The sequence below is a fragment of the Numida meleagris genome, chromosome 1 (assembly GCF_002078875.1).
Source record: "Numida meleagris isolate 19003 breed g44 Domestic line chromosome 1, NumMel1.0, whole genome shotgun sequence".
In the NCBI taxonomy this organism is placed as follows: domain Eukaryota; kingdom Metazoa; phylum Chordata; class Aves; order Galliformes; family Numididae; genus Numida; species Numida meleagris.
Genome location: NC_034409.1, coordinates 85,318,283 through 85,339,763, shown reverse-complemented (window position 1 = coordinate 85,339,763; position 21,481 = coordinate 85,318,283). Strand labels below are relative to the sequence as shown.

General features: G+C 39.9%; 1 protein-coding gene across 3 annotated transcripts; it reads left to right on the top strand.

The window, feature by feature from the left end:
* CD47 (CD47 molecule) lies at window positions 10-20,925 on the top strand. 3 transcript variants are annotated; one of them, XM_021400790.1, is made up of 12 exons: window positions 10-165; window positions 2,414-2,764; window positions 4,035-4,082; window positions 7,162-7,251; window positions 9,440-9,541; window positions 9,923-10,015; window positions 10,375-10,470; window positions 11,857-11,946; window positions 13,135-13,166; window positions 15,452-15,476; window positions 16,091-16,118; window positions 18,541-20,925. In XM_021400790.1, exons 1-11 carry the CDS (start codon window positions 120-122, stop codon window positions 16,114-16,116), a joined length of 999 nt encoding a protein of 332 aa, XP_021256465.1. In that variant the 5' UTR covers window positions 10-119; the 3' UTR covers window positions 16,117-16,118; window positions 18,541-20,925. The 3 variants fall into 3 exon arrangements, with proteins under 3 accessions (XP_021256465.1, XP_021256485.1, XP_021256476.1); XM_021400810.1 differs by lacking the exon at window positions 4,035-4,082; XM_021400801.1 differs by lacking the exons at window positions 15,452-15,476; window positions 16,091-16,118.

Below are 21,481 nucleotides of genomic sequence, written 5' to 3'. Positions count from 1 at the left end.
CGCGCCGCCCTCTTCCCCGCGCCCCGCCCTCTGCGCGGCTGCGCGCTGCCAGTCCGGCCGCTTTCCCGCTGCGGGAAGCTTGGTTGGTGGCAGGCTGCGCTGCCCGCTGGCGTTCCGCCATGTGGCTGCTGGCCGCCGGCGCTCTGCTCGCCGTCCTGGGCACAGGTGGGTGGGGATGGAGGGAGAGGGTGGCTGAGCTCCGGTCGGCCCCGGGCCGCCGGTGCGGGGCTCTGCTGTGAGAAGAGGGTTGGAGCGGCCGCAACCCTGGGGAGACGGCGGGGAGGAGGGGCCGGGCGCTTGGCGGGGAGCTTGCCGGGAGGCGGGCGCGCTGCGAGGAGCTCGGCGGGCACCGGGTGCTTCCGCACGGCGTGCGCGGGGGCAGCGCTCAGCCCGTGTGGGTCCGTGTGCTCTGATAGCCGGAATGCGGAACGGGGAGTCGGCGGCTCCCTGCCGCCCCGCGCCCGTGTGGGAATCCTCGTCGGTTTGTTGCGGCTCCTTCAGAAGGATTGGGGTTTATTGGCTTTGGTGAGCGCTTGGAGATAGAGTTGCTTCCTGGAAACGGCTTTTCTCGCTGAAACGGAGCCGGTGGGGTGTTAATTCTTCCTGCGAGTGTGTGAGCTCTGAAGGAAAACGAAACAAATTAAAAAAAAAAAAAAAACTCTCAAAAAAGGGAAAAAAACAAAACAAAATAAAACAAAAAAAAAGCAAAAAAAAAAAAGCAACCCCGAGAAAAACAAAACAAACAAACAAAAAAACCGATTTACTACAGAGTTAAATTACTGTAGCCTTAAAATAAAGCAGACGTGAAATCTGTTCCCGGAAGAGCAGTTGAAGCTCGAGAGCTCCTAAATGCGTGCGCTTGAGCCTTCATGAGGTTGGTGCAAATTCTCGACTGAGTCCATCGTGTTCGTTTTGGGTACAGTTTTGGGTTGTTTTTTTTTTTGTTTGTTTGTTTTTTGTTTTTTTTGCTTTTGTTCATTTTTTGAGTTACATGGCTAAAAATGTGGCACGATGTGTAGCTGGGAGAATAATAATTCATTGTAAAGTGCTGTTATGCGTGGTACGTGTTTAATGTGTTAATTACAAGCTCTGGTAGTCAGTAGTAACCTCTGACTGGTTTGAGAACATGAAGGCTGTGTCTGTGTCGGACATGTGAGTATCGGGACTCGATGATCCTTTTGGGTCCCTTCCAACCCGGGGTTTTCTACAATACTGTCACTGGACTGACTCACTCCAGGGTGCGAATGAGTGTGGTTACAGATAGGGGTGACATTGCCTTACAGTAAGCAGCTGTCTTTTCTCACCTTTGGGCTTTATGAGGCAAATATAGTCAGGCTTTCTGAATGATTAATGCCACAGGGAATTCTGGGAGTGGCTACTGTTCAACGGAGCTATGGTTTTGTATAAATGATTGAAAATATTGGAAAGAAGAATTGAAAGCCTTTGTACTTGGCAGTCAGGCTAATTCAATTAACCTTCCTTCGGATCCCTGGTGTAATGCTGACATTATGCTTCTTGTTAATCTCAAGAACTGATGAGTGGATCTTCAGATCCAGTCTCAGCATTGAATTTGTGTCTTTCTTGAAACTGTGGTCAGTAGTGCTCTTTTAGAACTGTGGGAGGAAAAGGTTAGAAATAACAGCAATAAAATGACAACACTGAGTTTTTTTCCATTGAACAATATTGCTAGATGCATTAGTTGCAGTGGTTTATAAAACAGGAGGCTTATTGTTACAAATTCTGCTTTCACTTTTGCTTGCTAAATGCTCAAATGCTAAGAAAGTATTTTGTCTTGTATGTTACTTTATGTACACCCCTCCATTGGGAAGGAAAGGGGAAATGAAAGAAATGTGCTCAATCTGCAGGCTTTTGGCTCCACCTGGAGAGAGAAACAAATGACAACTTTTTTTTTTTTTTTTTTTCAATTAACCTGCCTTGCCTTTCTTCTCTGAGAAGTGTAGAGGTAGAAATGTTTCCCTGTGCCCTTAATGGGCTGTAAGGGATGCTGTGTGGAGTGGATGGTGGCACGCTTCCATTTCTAGATAGCTGTGTGCTCAGCAGCAAGAATTGGAACATCGTTGGAACTGCTTATGGTCAGCGTTACATGTACACAGTGCAGAAACCAGGCCTCAGTGCAGTGTTTCTGTGTATGGCATTTTTGGGCAAGTGTCCCAGGTGACAGCCCAAAGTCTTAGTACTGTTGTTCATTCATGATCGACTGTGATATCTGTATGTTACGTGGATGTTTTTCTTCTTTTGTTGCTCCCTTAAAGAAGGGTTTTTATTTCTTATTTCAGTGGGAGAGTTCTTATTTCCTGAAGTCTCACATTGTCATGCTTTTTCTTCTGTTTCTTTCTTCTCTTGCATATTAAGAACTAATGCTGAATGTGTCCATTTCCGTTTTTCTTTCCAGGTTCCACCCAGCTGATGTTTAGTGGAGTAGCTTCTGTTGTAAAAGATGCCTGTAATGATACAGTTGTTTTACCTTGCATCGTGATTAATCTAAAGGAGAACAATGACAGCAGCATGTACGTTTCATGGAAGAGAGAAGAACGAGTATTTTTTTCTTTTGATGGACCAGAACAGCGCTTTTACAGGCATGAGTCGGTTCCATCAGCTAACTTCCTTTCTAAGCGGGATTTATCTAAGGGTATTGCCTCGCTACGACTTAAAAATGCGGAAGCGACGGATGGAAATTACAGTTGTGAAGTAACAGAATTAAACAGAGAAGGACAAACGAAATTTGAACTTAAAACGCGCATGGGTGAGTTATCTGTCATTTTTTCAGAACATGTTGGGAGTGAAAGACAAGATCTTGTGGGCAAGAGAAAATAATGAATATAAAAGGGTTGCTATTTGAAATTGAAAATACCCGGAGTGCAGCATCCAGGCTTTCTAACTTGAATGCTATTGCGTGTTATTTTGTGTTAAGTTAGGGGGGAGTGTCTCTGGGGGAAAGATCTGAACACATTTTTTCATTACGTAGTAGTGGCTAAAGATTATTTGTCTGATACGATGAAATCTGTTTTCCGCAGATTTTAGGTTATATAGTTGATGACATTTTCAGCACCCTCCAGTTATTACGTTACGTATTGAAACGTATCCTTAATACCTTTGTGGTACTGGGATGGATACATCCATCAGAGTGGCAGCAGAGATCTTATGTTTGATGAATGATATCTTGCAATCTTTAGCTGCGGTGAAAAAAAATCATGGATAGAACCAATGGAAATTTTTCATAAGAGCTCTTAAACTTGATCTAAAGGCACTCTGTTTTTTGGTGAGGTTGAAAACGCTACTGCTAGGTGCTAAGTCATTAGGATTATCTAGCGTTCCATGTTTTCTTTGGACAGACAAGGTTAGATAAAAATAATGGTGACCAAATGATGAATTTCTCATTTGCGAGCCATTTTACCTTCTCTTGTCTGATGCCACCCATGTGCTTTGGTGCCTTTGCTGTTGAATAATGGTATCTACTATACACATTCATTCCGCCACGTATTCTGTGGAGGCGGTGGTTGCGCTAGATGTATGTATTGTTTATCTGCTATGTGCAGCACACTCTTTTCTTGCTGCTGGAGGGTTTTGCAGAACTGAACACGTTACATGTGCATAGCATGTGGAGTCTTACCTGTCCACCGTAGAATTGTCCTAGGATGTTTTTTTGCTCTTAGCTGGGTGACAAATGCTGAAACTGTTTGAGTATCGAGTGCGCTACTTGTGTCCTGCTGAGAACATCTGTGTAGTTTACAGCTGGGCCTAATTATAGAGTTACTCATGTGCTCTGCAAAACAGATGTAATCCTGAAATAAACCGAGAGGGGTACAGCTACCTTTCTTTTACTTTTAAAAGAGGTCGGTAATTATTTTAATAAAATATTGCATGTGATACAGGATGCAATTTTATTATTGTTTGGGGGTTTTTTTGCGTTTTTTTTTTTTGCATTTTTTTAGCCTTTATGCTTAGAACTTTGAAAGAGGTACGAAGTCTACAAAGCAGGAAACTGATGTAATTTTTCTAATTTCGTTTTCTAGTTGACAGTTGCGACGAGGAAAAACCTCCAACACCAGTGGATAAGTGTGGTTAGTGAAGAATTTCTAGTTGCAAGCTTACGTTAGCTTTTAGAGAATACGCTAGAAAATATTTTAAATTTACTCCTTGTATTTGAGGTTTTAACTGATGGTAAAACAGTTCCTTGTTCCGTTGTTTAAGATCTTATGCATAATCTTCTGGCATTCGTTTTAGAGAGACTCCTGAGGAGGAGGTGCAGTACAGGAAGGGGGCTTTGAAATGGGCTGGTGGATCACAGCCATCTTGAATTAGCCTTCACTCTGTCGTTTCTGAGCAGTGAGCTCGCACTGTTATTGCTAAAGCTTTGCAATTGCTTTTTACAGAGGCAATGTTATAAGAGCCAACTATTCTCCACTTCACTTCGCAGAAAGCGTGCGCGTAGGAAGTGGGTAGCGGAGTGAGCAAGATTTTTATGGCACGCTTTTTCCTGTGCAAGTATCTTCACAGGATATTGATGGCTAAAGAGTGGTTTCTAATGTATGAGTTCCCACTCCCTGCCAAGTCTGGAAGTCTTATTAATGTGGAGCTGGCTTCCTTATGTTGGCTTTCAAAACAATGTCTTTTATCCAGGACTTTGACTTCTGTGAAGCACCGGGTTAAGTGAAATGTATTAACAAGAAAATGTGTTCAGTTGTTTCTCGTATTTGCATGTTGCACGTCCCAGCAATATTGCGAGCATCTCCATACGCAGAGCGCTTTTAGACTCTGACGCTCCACCTTGCTTGGTGGTCCCATGTTGCAGTCTGAAATCCTAGCACATACCAGCAGGCTCGGTGGCTGCTTCTCTGTGTTGAGAGTACTTGGTAATGCCACCTGCAAGCGGTGCTGTTTCTCAGCCTGCAGATCTGTTTGCTTTCAATTCATGAGTAATTCCTTCACATCGAGCACCGTCACTGAGATTTGCCTGTGGGGTTTGGCTTATCCAAAGAATGGCAACGGTGCGGTGAAGTTACTGTTCAATATTAGTGCCTTTTTTTGAAAATGCACATAAAGCAACAAGTTGTCGTGTAACAGGTTAGGTGTTTTTTTGTCATAAGAAAGTTGACAGATATTCCTCCATTTCTCTGCCTGTAGTATCTTTTGTAATTTCCTTGTGTTTATGTTGTAACTGTGCTATATCTTGTATGACTCCTAAGGAAGAGAAAGCAGTAATTGTTTTATAGCATCCATGTTTCCATGCACCGTCTTGACTATAGTACCACAGAGCTCCATTCTTGGGATCCTGTACCAATACCAGTTGCTTTGACTTGTTTAACCAGAGAGTGAACACCCGGGTTTTATAAGCTCATACTGGCTACAGAGCCTGTTTCTTAAGGCGGTCTGTAGTCCCAGTGAATTAGTACTGCTGGATATTTTCAAAGAGACATTCTTGCAGTGTCTTAGCAGAAAACAACACAGCTTAAGACCAATAGTAAGAAGTGTTTATTGCCACCAGAAGACCACAGACTTGCTTTCCCTGGTGTCTGATCAGTTTGAGGACTAGTCCCTGTGCCACAGTTGCACTGAATTTCTGCTGAAGCCCTTTGCTTCAGTTATGTTATTACTTAGGAGATCATTATTGCAAGGCAAATTCTAATTTGTTGGGAAACGCACTGTCTGTTACTAGAGATATATATTCCCCGTGGCAATAGCATCATGCAGTGGCATGTGTACGGATAACATGTGCCACCTCTTGATATTATGGTAACTTGTGCGGGAATGCAACAGCTACCATTGTAAGATTTCCTGATGTTGGGTGTCAGTATTAACACAGGGTGAGAAATGTGAATGACAGAATGTGAGCCACAAGGCTGACTTAAACAAAAATTTGGGAGAAGTCCAATGCCAAGGGGCTTCCTGAGGATAAAATATTCCAGTGTGCAGGTGATTTCACGCGCTGATTTTTACCATCCTTTTCCAAATAATCTGCAAAAATTGATGTACCTTTGCATGTAGTGCTGTTCATTTTGGGAGGGAGGGAAGGGCTGAAAGCAAGGATTTGATGTGGAAAGATGTTGTCTTACCATGAAATAACGCTTTTCTTCCTCTTAGGTATTAGTGTTGCTTTAGAAACGTGAGCCTTGTCTTTAACAGGACAGTTGAACCAAAATAATTCTGTATGATAGAAGTCTTTAATTTCTGCTTAAACTTGCTCTCTATGGAATTTGTGGATTTCAGTCTGTCCTCAAGCTCTTAATTAGCGTTGAAAGTTTTGAGGTATTGCTTCTTATTTCCCATGTTTCTGGAGCTGCAGGTAAGAGTTTTGAAATGAATATGGAGAGTAAGTGCAAGGAGTATGCATCTAAATGAAGATTAGGAATTTCTGTGCAAATTTGTGTGGAGGCAGAGGGACAGTGGCAACTGGAATTTAAGAGAAGACAACTTTGGTTTTTGCCGTGTGAGTTTAAATGACGTTATCTGCAGAGACGCCGGAATCAGCTGCATTTTCCAGCTCAGTGGAGATGTTTTCAGGGTTGCATGTTGGATGGTGGCCTGCACGGTCTCACGGCACGAGTGACTGAACAACCCGAAGGCACCCGGAATGCGCAGGGAGAAAAAAGCTAAATGGATGCTGATTGGAAGACTTAAAGGAAAATGCGCGACTTCTAAAATTAACGAAGCAGTGTTTCCCTCCATTGTGGGCTAGTTCCTGTGTTCCTTATCACGTCTGGACGTTTTTCAGGAATTAGAGCAGTTGGGAATAGAGTAGAGCAGCGGAGGAGAAGTCAAATTGGACATTATTCTCGCCTAACTTCCTCAATTAGCCAAATACACAATTTTTCTGTGTTATTTGCCAGTTCCACAAGCTAGCCAGCTTGAGTTGCCACACAGTATCATAAACCTATCTTCTGTTGCACTGGAGATTGAGACCTGCAGTTTGCAAATGTTACAGTGAGTAGAAATACTGGAAAAAAATATCTTGTCACACAAGATTAGAGTGAAAATTACATAGGTAGAAGTCATGGCTTTCATAGCATTAAGAGTTAGAACAGGCTAGCTATTAAATGCCACCTTAAATAATCTAGAGGATAGCCTAAAAGGAGCAATACATGTAAAGCTCGTTCTGTTTCTTTGTTTTCTTCCTATCATTTTTCTTTGTTTATTCTCTAGAACGACAGTTCGACATAGTACAAAGTATTGTCATCGCAGTGTTGCTGCTCTTCATTATTGTTCTTTGCTGGGCTCAGTTAGGTGTTATTGGTGAGTATTGACTCTCTAATTCTTTGCAGCTATTGATTTGTCCTCAAACTGCTAATGTAAAGGCATCTGTGCAGGTTGAAATGTGGTGCCTAAATCTAAAAGAATGTGTGCTAGAATTGATCAAGTGGGGCACTATGTAAGCTTTGTCAAATAATCAAGCCTTTGGTTTGGTCTGGAATCTTCTCCTGAACGCTCAAACTGTTATTTACATTTATTTGTAGAAGGTATGAGGTTACAGCCTAAAAGGTTTGTTTGTAGCAGAGCTAGTCTACTGCATGTTAGTGGTTCTCCTGCCAGTGTTGTTTCAGAGGATGTCCTTTTTTGCATGTATGGAACTTGATGATGTACTGTCCTTGATTACAACAAGGAAACATTATTTCACTGTTGGTTCACCATGCCATTACTGGATGACTAGATGCAAAAATTTCTTCATTTTATGGTCGTAAAATCAATATTAGGGAAAGCTCATCGTCTCTTCTTGTAAAATTATACATTAGTTTCTTGGCACTGGCAGAGTTATAATTTTAACACTGACATCAATGATTTTGTTAAGAGCTTTCAGGGACAATGCATCCACCAACGTCAGACATCCTTGGGCATTCTTCACACAACGGTGTCCAACATGTACGCAGTGTAGGGAGTGCTTCATATCTTACTCTATTTCAGGATAGCTCCCTGAGGTGTGATTTGTTACATCAGTCTTCGAACTTTTTCAGCCTTTTTCGGTTTGCAGACTTCTGCTTAGAGTCAAGTGCACAGGAAATAGAAGATAATCACACTTAGAGAGGTTTCTAGCGATCACAATCAGTTGTCTAGATATACTTTCCTTTGCTACCTTTTCATGAGCCTCTGAAAGTGGTAAGTGAACCTTCAAAGGTTAAAAACTAATAGAGATCTTGATGATTTTATTTCCAGAATGTGAGATACTTGATGTTTTTTTTTTTTCATTATTATTTATAATGATTTAAGACTCTCTAATTTGTCTGATATGTTCTGGAACTGTCATTTGTACCAGAACTTGCACATTTTTAGCATTTTGAGAGCAAAGTGATAATTGCCCTGGGATAAGCATGGATGTGTATCCATGGAGAAGCACCATCGTTTTACAGGAGTAAGTTGAGCCTACTTGGTTTTATTGTGAGCTCTGACTTCTCTGGGGAAAAGCAATCCCACTACCTCCAACTAATTAAGTGTGGGTGTACTTACTTTTTTTTTTCTTATGGTTTGCACAGTATTGTAATTAAGCTGTGAATCCAGTGATGCTGTGCTATACCTTTAACTATATTTGGAACAAACATGTATTTATTAAACTGGATGTTTCTTTGTGTGACACCATGAAATATATGTTTTGGAGGGATGGTAGAGGGTGTTCTTTTTTTGCTTGTTTGGGGTTTTTCTGTTAGTTTGGTTTTCCTCCAGGATTAACCTTTAGGAATTGAGTGTAGTGTATCCATTACTTAATTTTGTGTTTGTGTCTAACTTTCCTTGTCAAGCGTATCTGTAATATGAAACAATAGGAGTTTGTAGCACAGGTATGCAGGATTATTTTTTTTCTACTGCTGCTACTGTTTCAAATTAAATTGCTGGTTTAAATAGTGGTCATACTTAAGAGTGTGACTGGGGTCCTATTCTGTTACCTCATGTGAATGTAATGAAAGAGTTTTAAGTACAGGAAAGAACATTCTGTGACCCACCTGTAGATAAAATACTATGAAAGATTTCTGTTGTGTATACCCTCTAAAATATTTATTTTGTCCTGGTAATCTGATGTTGTTCTAACACGGTAAAGAGGATGCTAATTTTTCTGTGTGCTCCTTGTTATTTCTTCTGAAGTTATTCACTGTGTTTGTTCTCTGCTAGTGATTACTGACTTCATCATACACCAAGTCTGTTGGCAAGTGAATTTTCAAGCTTGAAGCAAGCACTTCCTATTTTATGTTACTTCTAGCAGTGTGTAAGGCAGAAAAAACACAGATGTGGCTAGTTAGTGTGACGATTTATATTTGTACTGTTCCTTCTTTTCCTAAGACTCCAAGTGCTGCTGGTTTGAAACCCTTCAGTGGAACCAACCGCTGGGAGTTTTTCTTTCTTTAGGAAAACAGTCCTATAATAAAGTCTGTATTTTTGTGGGAGAATCTGTATGTCTGATCAGCGTCCTCACACTTTTTCTTCTGGTTTTGTTTTTAAGCGTTAAAATGCGAAACTGTGCGGAAGAAGAAAAAGCACGTTCCTGTAGCGTGTAGCATCTTCACAGTTATTGCTATTATAGCTGTTGTGCTTTTTATCCAGGGTAAGTGTAACAAAACTGCTTTCCTAGTTGAAGGGAATAAGAGCACAGATGAATCTCTTCCACACTGTCGTATGAAGTTAGTTGCCACCTCGTAATTGTCGCCTACTAATTTTACGGTGAAGAAAAGTATGGAATACAACAGAAACTGCACTGTGAATGTCAGGCCCTCATAGATGTTCACAGGGAGGTGGGGTGCACTCTCCAAATTGTTTTCTATTTTCCGTGCTGCTGACTTGAATAAATATTAGAGGCTAGGGAAGCACTTCTGTTGGGACTCTTTGGGAACTCTGAAAATCTGATGATGTTGTTTTCCTTTTTAACTTTGTGCTTTATTCAAACAAAGGATTTCTGTTTTACTAATTCCCATACAACTATTTGCAGATGGTGCTATTAGCATGAATCAGATTGGTCTTGCTTTTACTGTACTGCCTGCTGGGATGCTGATGGTGCTTCAATACTCTCTATTTAAAATGGGTGAGTATTTGTTTATTCACCAAATCCACAATGTTCTGGTAGAAAAACTGAGTCTCCCCCTCTCCAATTCACATTATCTATGTACTGTTTCTCTTTTTTTATAAGTAGGCCATAGGTGCTACAGTAGCATGCTGGCTTCCTGACCTTCATAGTATCTCAAAACAAAATGTTTAACCTATCCACCCATAATGCTGGATCCCTGAGCGACCTGCACAGTTTTGTTCCCACACTGGCTGGCTGAGTTGGGGATTTAGGAGAACCTGGATGTTCTTTGTGTGAATGGTCTACCTTCCATATCTCTATAGCTGAAATCCTAAAATGACACGTTTCTTTTTTTCCCCCCCTCTCTCTTTTTCTAGTTCTCGATGACATAACACACAAAGGATATGCTCTGATAAGCTTTCAAACTGCGGGCTACATAGTTGCTGTAGTTGGCTTTGCACTGTCTGTCTCAGGTAAGCAACTTATCTTCTGAGAAAGTGTCTTTTTACTTTCGTTTGTACCTGATGTTTATTTCTAACCCCAAAACGCTATGACGATAGCTTTGGTACATTGAATGTTTGCAAATAACTCATGTAAGTAGGACTACTTTGTTAATACCCTTTTATCTGGTGAAAGAAGAATGGCCCAAAGGCACTATTGCGTTACAGGTCTCATTAGTATGACTATATCTGACATGACTGCATTCTATGAGCAATTGCCTTAAAAATAGATTTTTGAATTGTTTTAATTCTTCCAACAATTAGTTGCACCCTGAATCACCTAAAACAACCATTAACCTCTATCAGTGTTATTCTCACTGAGACCTAAAGTATTTAGAAACAAAATGAATAAATCCCTACTAGAGCTAGAACTGTTTCCTGATGTTCCACAAATGAGTCAGGAATTCGTTGTTAATCTCTGTTTGTATGCAAATTATAACTGAATTGCTGGCAGTTGGCACTGAAACAAACTAAGAAGGCAAATAGGGAAACAGTAAACTTGGAAGCATTCTTGAACCATTTAAGTCTAGTGGTGGCTGACATTCTTTTAGCTCTGAGAAAATCAACCACTGATATAAAGGAGCCCCAGCTGTACCCTTTCCTTTGTTCTCCCCCTTCTTTGTCCTCCCTCCCTAGAAGACCACCAGACAACCCAGCAACTGAGAAGAGAGTGAATTTAGGATTAGCCATCCTTAGCAGTATATTGAGTTGGAGCATACATGTTCCGGTTCGTTCAAGGCACCGGTACATCTGATTTATCATTTCCAAAAGACTTTTTTCATTTTAATCATTTATCTGATTGGAGATTTAAAAAAAAAAAAAGTTTCTCTTTGCAATGAGTTCTAAAGATTTCTCCATTCTGAGTGAAATGATGGACCTTTCAGTGGAGCTTTGATTTGAGTCTTATGTTTAATATTTACAGAAATGTTTGTGAGGAGCACCTGAGTGTTGTCTAGTAGTATGTAAAAGTGAAATAGAGATACAGGAGATTTCTAACAGGTGAAGTGTTCTAGAGTGATGCAAAATGGGGGACGGTTTTATTATGCTCAAAGAGAAATTCACACTCGTTTCAGGAGGACATTTCCACAGGTCATACAAGGTAGATGTTAGCTCTGTTGCTGTAAGTTCAGCTCAGCAACCTTAAAGTATCATTAGAAAGAGCTCATCCCAGGATCACTTCACAGGTAGTCGCTGTGTCCCACTTCACGGCCCTAGAAAGATGCAAAAGTAGTTAAGGGAGGGGTGTGAAAGAAGAATTCATCACTTCCGTTTTTATCGAGCCTATTTATTTTAGTATTCATTTATATCTCAGAAGTTTATTTGTCAGTTGATACCATGACTTGTTTTTTTTTTTAACAGCCTGTCCTTCAGTCCTTCTGTCTGTTGTAATTGCCGGCTTAGTTGTTATGGCTGTTGCGGATCTTCTTGCTCTGGTTTATGTCTATAGTTGTAAGTAGTGTCTAATATTCTGCACTAATTTTATTTATTTTAGATCTCACAATTATGTAGTATAAAAAAAAAATACCGTGGACATCTTAGGAACGCCCGCTCTGTTCTAATAAGTGTGTTTCAGCTGTAAGATAGTTGAAGCTCTGAATTTACACGGTTACCTAGCTGAAAGTTAGATCTAAAAGAGCAAAAGAATTTCAAGAACTCTGTGCAGAGGGTTACAGGGTGATGTAGACAGCAGCTTCTCGTAGATACCTGCATGATACGAAGAAGCAATATCTGCCTAATGATTTCCACAGGTTATAGACGTAGGTTAAAATAAGAGCAGTTTGAATGAGGACCTTTTGTTTCAGTGAATCCTGGTTTGCTTGTGCTTACTGCCAGGAGCAAAAAATAGCAACGCTTTGGTTCAGAAACTGGTCTGGTCACCAGATCTCAAAAAGAGGAAAGACCTGAAGGTATAAAATCCAGTCAGGCCTGCTAAGTAAGCATGAAGCATATCAACGCTGTGTGATGGAATGTGGTGCCGACATCTCTTAAGCTGGTGCACCGCAGCGTAACACTATGTGGACTTCATAATTTGTGTGTGAGAGAGGAGAGAAGCTTTGTTTGCTTCAAGCTGTGAACGAGGACTCTTCAAACAGCCTGTCAGTTTGGATTCAGAGCTATACAATTGAAGATGCATTGCTTCCAGAGTTGAGCTGGTTTGTCCAGTGGTCTGTAGTCTGCAGTGAACTTTGCGGTCTTCCCAGTTCAGTATGTGCACACCATGTTTGTCATGGTCAGAAATAATAGGCCCTGAGACTAGGAGGAATTCTATTAAAGAAAAAAATAAGACGGAAGGCACGCTATCTGGTAGCTGAGATGAAGAGAAATCAAAGCATAAGGCAAGTCTTTTAACAATAAAAGTATTTTTTTTTTTATGTTGAGCCATTTACAAAGCTTGTATAAAGTAAGCACGAAGAATAGTATGTAGTGTAACTCATTTTTACAGCTGAATGCCTTCAGTGAAATACTAGATTGCACGTAAAGATTTAGTTCCTAAGCAGAGGAGTGCTTAGAGGGTTTTGGAATTTAGAGATAGTATTGAACAGGTACTTTGTATTGCTACTCTTCCAAATTAAATCAGTATAGATATTTTTATTTGGTTGATTACTTGTTCTTTTTTTTTTTTTTTTGTTATCATAGGTTCCAGAATGAAAGATCATCAAACTCCAAGGGTAAGCTTAAAATTAATAAATTTGGGGTGACTAGATGGCTCAGGGGATTTTAGTGAGATACTGAGCCTTTCTTCACTAGTTCGAATTCAGACCAGGTTGGTAGCAAGCAAAAGTTCTGGCTGTGTAACAGATGTCTAATGTTGAGTGAGTTGGTGGTCTTCATTGTCCCTATTGAGTGCGTCTTACAGTACTGTAATTGCAACCCTTACCAAGTGTTGTGCTCAGAGTTTGGAGGGCTGTCACAAAAAGGTGGTGAATGTGAATGGAAGTTTGGTGTCTTTACAATGCACTCTTAGGCATGAATTTATTAAGACCATTGGTTAATGTGTTTGTTTTTTCCATCAAGGTGAGTGCATAATACTTCTATTTGTTTGGTTTTATATAGGTGGTTTATAAGAAAGGATTAGGGTGTTGTTTTTTTTTTTCCCTATGGCCTTTTACTATAGAACCTTTAAGGTTTTCTTGAATTCCCATCTATACAAATGCGATAGCCTTGATCTTTTCTGATCTTCCTTTAATGCCCCTTGCTTCGATGAGAAAATTGGAAATCAGAGTATCTGTCTTTAGGTCACACAGAACAAATGGGAAAGTACTTTTTTCAACAGCAACAAAAAAGATTTTTCACACGTTTTCCCCCAATCCTGGAAGAATTGTTCTTGAAGCAGTAACTTTCATCGAATTATGCAGTACTTCCTAGGGATGCAGGAATGTAAACTTCCTGCTTCCTGAAGTTTTGCAGAAGCGAGTAAAAAGGAACAAATGTAAAATATCAGTTAAACTTCGCTGTAGTGGGGAGCGTGGCAAATACTAAGTCATTTCATTTTTGTAGATGCCAGCCATCTTTTGAGATGCAGTCCCAGGTCTCTTTTTCAGTCTAGTCTGAGACTAGCTGTTGAAGAAAGAAATAGCTTATTAGTGAGGCGGAAGAGCTGATAACAGAGAGAAATTGATTTCTCCTTTGCTTTTTCTCCATTTCCATTTAAATAATAGTATTTCAGAGGATCCTTCTCCTTATTTAGGGGAGGAATCTAAGTAGATGGAACTTACAATTTTTTATATATGTATATTCTTTTCAAGAAGAGAGAAAAAGAGGAGATTCACAAAGCTCATTGCACTTCTCAGCTCATTCTTAATAGTGTATTACAGATGCGCCTCAATCAAAATGCAGTCCTGCCTGCTTGTAACGTGCTTATGTTTGCTTGTAAAATGAAGGCAAACAGAGCAAGAGGAGGCGTTTTTTCTCCTTAGTTTTTCACTGTAAATGAGCTTTGATATACAAATCAACGTGTGAGATAATATCCTTTGTGGCTGTTTCTCTTTGAGCTTTCCTCTTCGTGGGGTAGTTTTGCACTGCAGCGAGGATTTGGCAACTAAAGAAATGGCCATAATTTACTCTGTAGCTGTGAGCATCACGTTACTCTGAATTGGAGGCAGGAATAAAATCTAAAGGAATTTTGAACGATTCGATTGTTGGAAAGCTCTGCCACTAAAAAAGCGTGTTTCTTGTGGTTTAAGTTAATGGTGTGTCAGAGAAATTTGGGTGCTAACTTGTACCCACGAACTTACAGAAGTCACAGGTAGACCTGGTGAAAATTGTGCTAATGTGTTGCTTGTTTCCGTCGAGGGCTGTTCAGCATATTTGCTTTGAGGTAATAAACAGACGTGAAATGATATTGAAAATACACTTTCATTCTGTGTAATCTAAAGACCAAGAATACTTCCTGTCGGTGGAGGGCTTCATTTTGATCGTGGGGCATGCTTACAAAATGATGCTTGATTCTTTCTTGAGGCTGAGGGGGAAAAGGTGCGTATTTAGATACCCGCCCATTTTAACCAGTTGCTAATTTGCCTGCATTGTTTCTGATGATTATCTACCAAACTAAATGCACGACCGTGGTGTATTTCCTTCGGAGGAAATGGCACTTGATTGCTCGACTACTTTTTTTTTTAGTCATGCTGTTTTATTCCTAACCATTGATCGAATTGCAGAAATAAGCCGGTAGGTTTTAGAGCTTACAAGTAGTAGTTCCGTACCTTCTGCTGCCACCTAGAGGTATTTCATCTGAGGGAAAAATTACAATGGGGAAAATAATCCGGCGAATGTAATTACTGATTTTTAATTTCGGGGGAAAATTCTAGTCAGTAATTTCATTAACATTCAGCTTTCTTGGTTTTTGTAGAATCACTACTTACTGTATATGTCAATTAGAGTAATTTAACTGTGGCGAGCCAAAAGTAAACATGAAGACATTTTATACATATATATATTTTTAAATGTTTTGCAGAAAGCTGTAGAAGAACCACTAAATGGTAGGTGATATTCAAGGCTTATCTTCTAATTAAGGGATTCATTATGGAAGTAGTTAAAAATAATAATAATTGCAGTCTGCAATGCAACAGCACTGAGATGGCAGATATGTATGTCAGCTAATGTGGCTCTGGGTCAGTAAGTTTGATCTCTTGCTGAAATGATGTCTGCAGCTCCAGACCCTCCTGTTCTACGCTGCTGTTGCTTCTAGCCAGTGCCATCACTCGGCGGCTGCTTTAGGACAGTTGTAATACCTCAGTATATTGTGCCCATCCCTTTTTTTTTTTTTTTTCCTTTAAAAGGTGGTGTTAATACTGCTTCGTAAGCATTTTAGTGGAAAACCTGTGATTGTAGCAAAATCTACTCCTGTCAATCAAAACAATATTGAAACAATAGTTTTCCCAATCTGAGGAAATATCAAACTCTGATAGCACTTAAGATATGGGAAACTTACAGTGAGAAACAGATGACTAAAACATTTTTTTATTCTGTTCACTAACTGGCATGCTCAGTAATAGGAAATTCTGAAATTAATTTTAGAATTAATCTGAACATTAATTGTGAAATATTTCTTGCTGTCTGGCCTGTTACTAATCCTTTTGCTTGGCTTTTAAAGATACAAAAGGAGTGATGTTAGAATGATGGTGAGTCAAACTACATCTTCGGCTATTTATTCTAACATTTACTTGGGGATTTTGAGATTCAGAGTTACTTGTGCTCAGAGGGGCGATTTCAGTGCAGGCGCTGCTCTTAGTTAAATCATAGATAATTGACCAGAGAAAAAAAAAATTCTGCATTTTTTAAGTGCATATTTTCTGAAGGAAAAATAGTATATTTGTAAACAGTGAAGGGGATGGGTCGGTGAGAGAACTGCTGAATAGTGTGATTTTGATGAAATGTGGGAAGTCAAGCACTTAGCTTCTTTGATGTTTATGCGGTGTAATAAGATGCATGTACCCTTTTGTGGCTGGTGGGTGGTTTTATTTGTGTGAAAGTTGTTTAATACTTTTGGGGTTGGCTTGTTTTCGTTATTATAACTAAATCTTCTCTTCCTATTGAATTGGAAGTTCACAAGAGATAGAGCATGCAGGACTACTTCTTTTAAACCTATTGCCCCTCCCTGCCTATAGATGGTTTTTAAATTCTCTGGATTTCGTTAGGTTGGTTGTGCTCCAGTCAGATTTCACTTAAATTATTTCTCAGTGTAAGATACTGATCTAAAACCAAACATAACAGGAATACATCTTCAATAAAATTTAAAAGCTGCTTAAGTAACTTCAACATATTTTTTGACAAAACAGTTTAAGATTCCAAGATCTAAACGTGCGCTTTGGTTTCTTCTCATTGGTTACACTGGATGATAGAAGACCTGACATCATCAAAATGTATGTTGAAGTGTCCTGGCCTAACTTAAGAGCTCTTCCAATTTGAAATATCCCCAGTGTTGGGTTTAATCCTTTCTTACTTTGTAACAGCCTGTAAGGTTGCAACACAAGCTATGTATGAATCGACTCCTCCTAATTTATAGTAAGATTAAAAAAATGAGTGGGGCTGTATTAACAAGGTGCTCAGGCTGGTACCTGGTGTGCCATTGTTTGCAAAGATCCTCCGCAGCTCATATCAGTCAGAAAGGGAGCAGTTTGTCTGACATGATTACACATCAGATTGGTCTCATTTGGGAGTTTAAATTTTAGGTTAGATGCTTGGATTTAAAATTAAAGTGGTGGTTTATTCATGCTTTTCTGTACTTCCCTTTAATGGGAGTAGGATAAAAGAGCACTCATTGATGCTATAAATAGTTACATTTATTGCTGGAAACTGAGCAAGCCTGTCACCAAGTATCACTAAACCTTGAACCTAAAGCTTCTGCATCAAAATACAACAATTTGCTTGTCAAGATAAAGAGTAGGGCCACATCAAGCCTCCTAATTTCTTTGAAATATTTTTGAGTCATGTCTAGAAAGCATGAATTGAGAATATGATAGTAAATGAGATACTAGGTAGTCCTAGCTGGAGCAAAGCATGGCAGCTGATTTCTTAAGAACAGGCTTCTTTATAAAATACCATGTGCTGCTAGATGTTGCTTATGATTACTTACGGCAAGTGCATGATTCATCTCAACGCCCTACAGGGTTACATTCTAAATGAATATGAATAGAAATATTTTTGCAGTTTGAAGTCCAGCTACATTGGTGTCTGCTAAATACATCGTTGAAAACGTGTGCCAGTCAGTAGGAGCTGAAGAAGACAGGCAGAGTGGAAAGCAGGTCATGCTTCAGACGTGACAATTCCATGGTTTGATAGCAGGAAGCAAACAGATATTTGCCAGTCCGTGGCATTCTTTTTTTCAAACCTTTCAAGATGTGAGATAAGGATAAGACTGATATAGCTACCACTCACTGCAGAAGACCACGGCAGCATTTTGCTTGGAGATCCACTTTTAGGTTGACTGTTTCTTCTCGGGTCTCCTTGAAGCTTATGAAAGCTTACCTTCTCCTTTAGTGTTGAGACAGGTCTCGCAAAAGCACTGAAATTGCAAATTGTCAATTTTGCCTGACTTTTTATTTTTTAAGATGGAGTTAAGACGGATGTCTCCTTTAAATAAGGTTTTACAGATCGAAGTTAAGGGTTCTAACTTCCAAACCGGAGGCAGGCACCTTTTGAGCTCTACCTGCTTCAGACTTTTACTGTCCCTTGAAAGTTCACTCATACACTGCAGGGAATTAATCGGGTGTTGAAACACACTAGTTTTTAACGTGGCATGTGGAAGTAAACTGGTGTTAGGAGTAAAAACAGAGTTGGAAGCCACTGCAGCTTATTCCTATGCCTCAGGTAGGAACTCCAAGGCACAGCATCCACTGTGCTGTCGTGGAGAGACTGAACTAGCAGTTACTTGTTAGTTACCACTCTGTCAACAAGCTTAGCATTCAAACCTTTCCAACAGAAAACTTGGAAAGAGGGGAAAAAGGCATTTTTTTTAAGTTGTAACTTAGGCAGTTCAAGGTGCTGCTGGTTAAAATATTTCTACGAATAATCGTATATCCACCTATCTTCTTCAATTTTCAGTATTAAAGACTGAGACCGAACCTACTGCAGAAATGAGTGATGTGTGAGAAGTACACCATTGTTTATACGCCGTGGCCTTGAAGATGCACTACTCAAAGAGAAGAAATTCAGGAAACTCGTTGTTTTGCATGGTGTGGCAAAAGTGCTTTTGATATAAATGATGTAATTTTATATAGTCACAGCAGTAGCGAGGAACATGTGTGTTTGCCCAAGTGTGACCTTTATTTCTTTTGTTATGATATATATGGTGTGGTTGAGGGTGAGAATATAAAAAGCACTGTTTGCCCACTACGGCATCTCCCTGCAGTATACTTAGTGGTATTACTTTCAAAAAATGATCATCAGTCACTGCTTTGATAATGGGCCTGCTCAGCCCAACGATTGCAATACCATTTAGACTATTGTTTTCTTTATTTGTGTGCATGGGCAAGGTATGGTAGTGATGTCTGTGATGCAAGCAGGAAGCAGGGATTGTACAAATACTTTTTCCAACCTTCAGCAAAACTTTTATATAAAAAAATATATGCTTAGACACAAAGTTGTATAAATGCAAATTTTACTGCCAGCTCTCCTTAAGAGATTAACCAAGTTATCCTAATGCCACAGAACGATTACGTTCCTGTCAATGGGCAGCAGTCATGTGTGCTGTGGCGGCCAATATTTTAGTCCAGTGAGAGAGCTCTCAGTGCCTCTTACGTTTTCTTTGAGCTGCAGCTCAGCTGTTGGAGCCTAATTGAGCACGGGAATTACAGAGCATTTAGTGATTTTTCACACTGAATGTGGTTCGTGTGTTTGTTCATGTTGTGGCGTTTGCGGTACTGGAACCACACACAATTTCAGGCTCTCTTAACTGAGTGTATTTGTAAAACTCGTTGATGCTTCAGAAAATCTTGAGTTGTCCTATTAGAGTGTTTTCAGCAATTTTAAAATCTCTTTTCTTGAATGGAGATAGGAGTTATTTCATTTCTGACCCAAATTGGTGTTGATGTTACGTCACAAGTGCATAGAATAGAATTTGCGTAGGAGGAGGTGATGAGAAGCGAGGCGGCTTAGTTGCTGCTATACGTAAGTGGCACAGATAAAAATCCACTAGCATTGATTCTACAGAACCTGCACATTCCATGAGATCTCGGTGTTTTACAGCTGTCTTGAGAGTTGTTCCAGTATAGCTTCTTTCTCTTGGACTTCATTTACAGTCTGCAGAAAAGTTTGCCCCGACTCCCATTTGTACTAGGATGATGTTAGAGGCACACGTGGTTCTCTCCTAATGATTTAAAGCTTTGTTCAGAAAGCTGTTGCCAAACAGTAATGTAATAATAAAATCCACGTCTTTAAAGATTCTGAATATTATAACAAGTTTCAGGTTTGGATGTTATAAAGCAAGGGTATGTGGCCATGTTGTGGGTGCATGCTGCAGACATCCGCGTGCAGGCTCCAAGCCTCACTGCAGACAGTTTGCATTGGGTATTCAACTAAATGGAATTGAAGTATTCAACCTTAGAATATTCACTCTAATAAACAGTCCTCTTGCAAGGGCTGCAGGGCTGAGCCACTGAAGCAACCCTTGGTCCAGCCCTCACTAAAATAAGTGAAATTGGCCACAGTGTAGACACTCATGATAAAATGTTCAAGATGCAAATACGATTTCCTTGTTTGTCGGTGAGAATATTCCTATCAGGTTTCAGCTCCTAGCATATGAATCTTTTCAGTCCAGGTCTTTCCATAGGCATAGCGATCTGCCTAGAGATGGGAGACGTTTTTCTCTGTTAACAGTTCAATATCAGAATTTATCTGATAGAGATTTGCTCCTCATTTGTTAGCGATTCTTTTTGGTTAGTTGTAAGTAGAGCAACTGGGGAATTAAACAAAACATACTGGAATTCCCTTGAGCTATCCTGCCTTATTTAAAAAAACAAACAAACAAACAACCACATATAATAGCTTTATGTTAACTACTGTAATTCTAATTGCAGTAGAATCTGTTGTGTGTCTCTGTGGTGATGAGGTCAGGCTGTTACTAGGGTACTACTGAAAAATGTAGAACTCAGTGTCTGTGTACAGCCTGCAGAATCAATTGCTCCAGAAATGAGCGAAACCCGGTGTGCTGTTGCTAAGGGCTCTGCTCTGGGTTTCTTGTAGTTGCAAATTTAACAGTGAGAGTTTAAGAAGTCATTGATCTGCCCAGCCCTTTCCCACCAGTAATTAAAACCAAAGTTCACAACTGTATGATGCCATTCGTGTTTATATGTATGCGTGTATATATAAATGCATAGGCATTTTAAATATCTATAGTCTTTACTCAAGAGTATGTTTTTATTTATGAAACATGAAATGATTTTGTAAATATTGTGCTAATATACTGAAATAAAGTCATTTTAAGTTGTTTTTGTGAGAGATTTTCTTGTTGCTGTCACACTGAGCTTCTGAAACTGCTGCTGTAAATTTGGACATAGCTCTCTTTCTCTGTACCTTTACGCTGTGTGTCTCCCCGGTGACTGTTCAGATATACAGGAATGTGGAGAAGTGGGAGCTCTAAGTGTTCTGTAGAAGTGTTTACACTCCTACATCTACTTCAGTAGAGCTGAGCTGCTGTGAGAAATTACTGGCCGTTCCCTGCTGCTCAGAGGGAATTTAAACCACAGCTGTTACTTCAGGACCTCTTCTGAAATTGTTAGTGATTCCCCACCACCGCTTTCCTTTCAGAACAAGCCACGAAGCAAAGCTTTGACCTGTTTAAAGTTTTAGAACTTTTCTCTGTGTGGACTTACTGCAAACACTACGTGAACTGAAGGAGTAAGCCAAGAGCAATCCTGGTCTGAAATCTCAGAATAGTGTGTGCTGCAAGGGGAGGGAAAATAATGCTATTCTAAATGCAAGTAAGTGGTTGGAGAGTAGCTCCATGCAATCATATCAAGTGCATGTACTCAAGATTCTTCCGGTC

What these genes read in the sequence shown, in the direction of transcription:
- CD47 (XM_021400790.1), top strand. Translation starts at nt 120, where the DNA reads ATGTGGCTGCTGGCCGCCGGCGCTCTGCTCGCCGTCCTGGGCACAG. An exon ending in ATACTCTCTATTTAAAATGG is followed by an intron (nt 10,016 to 10,374) that starts GTGAGTATTTGT and finishes CTCTTTTTCTAG; the next exon opens with TTCTCGATGACATAACACAC. An exon ending in CTTTGCACTGTCTGTCTCAG is followed by an intron (nt 10,471 to 11,856) that starts GTAAGCAACTTA and finishes TTTTTTTAACAG; the next exon opens with CCTGTCCTTCAGTCCTTCTG.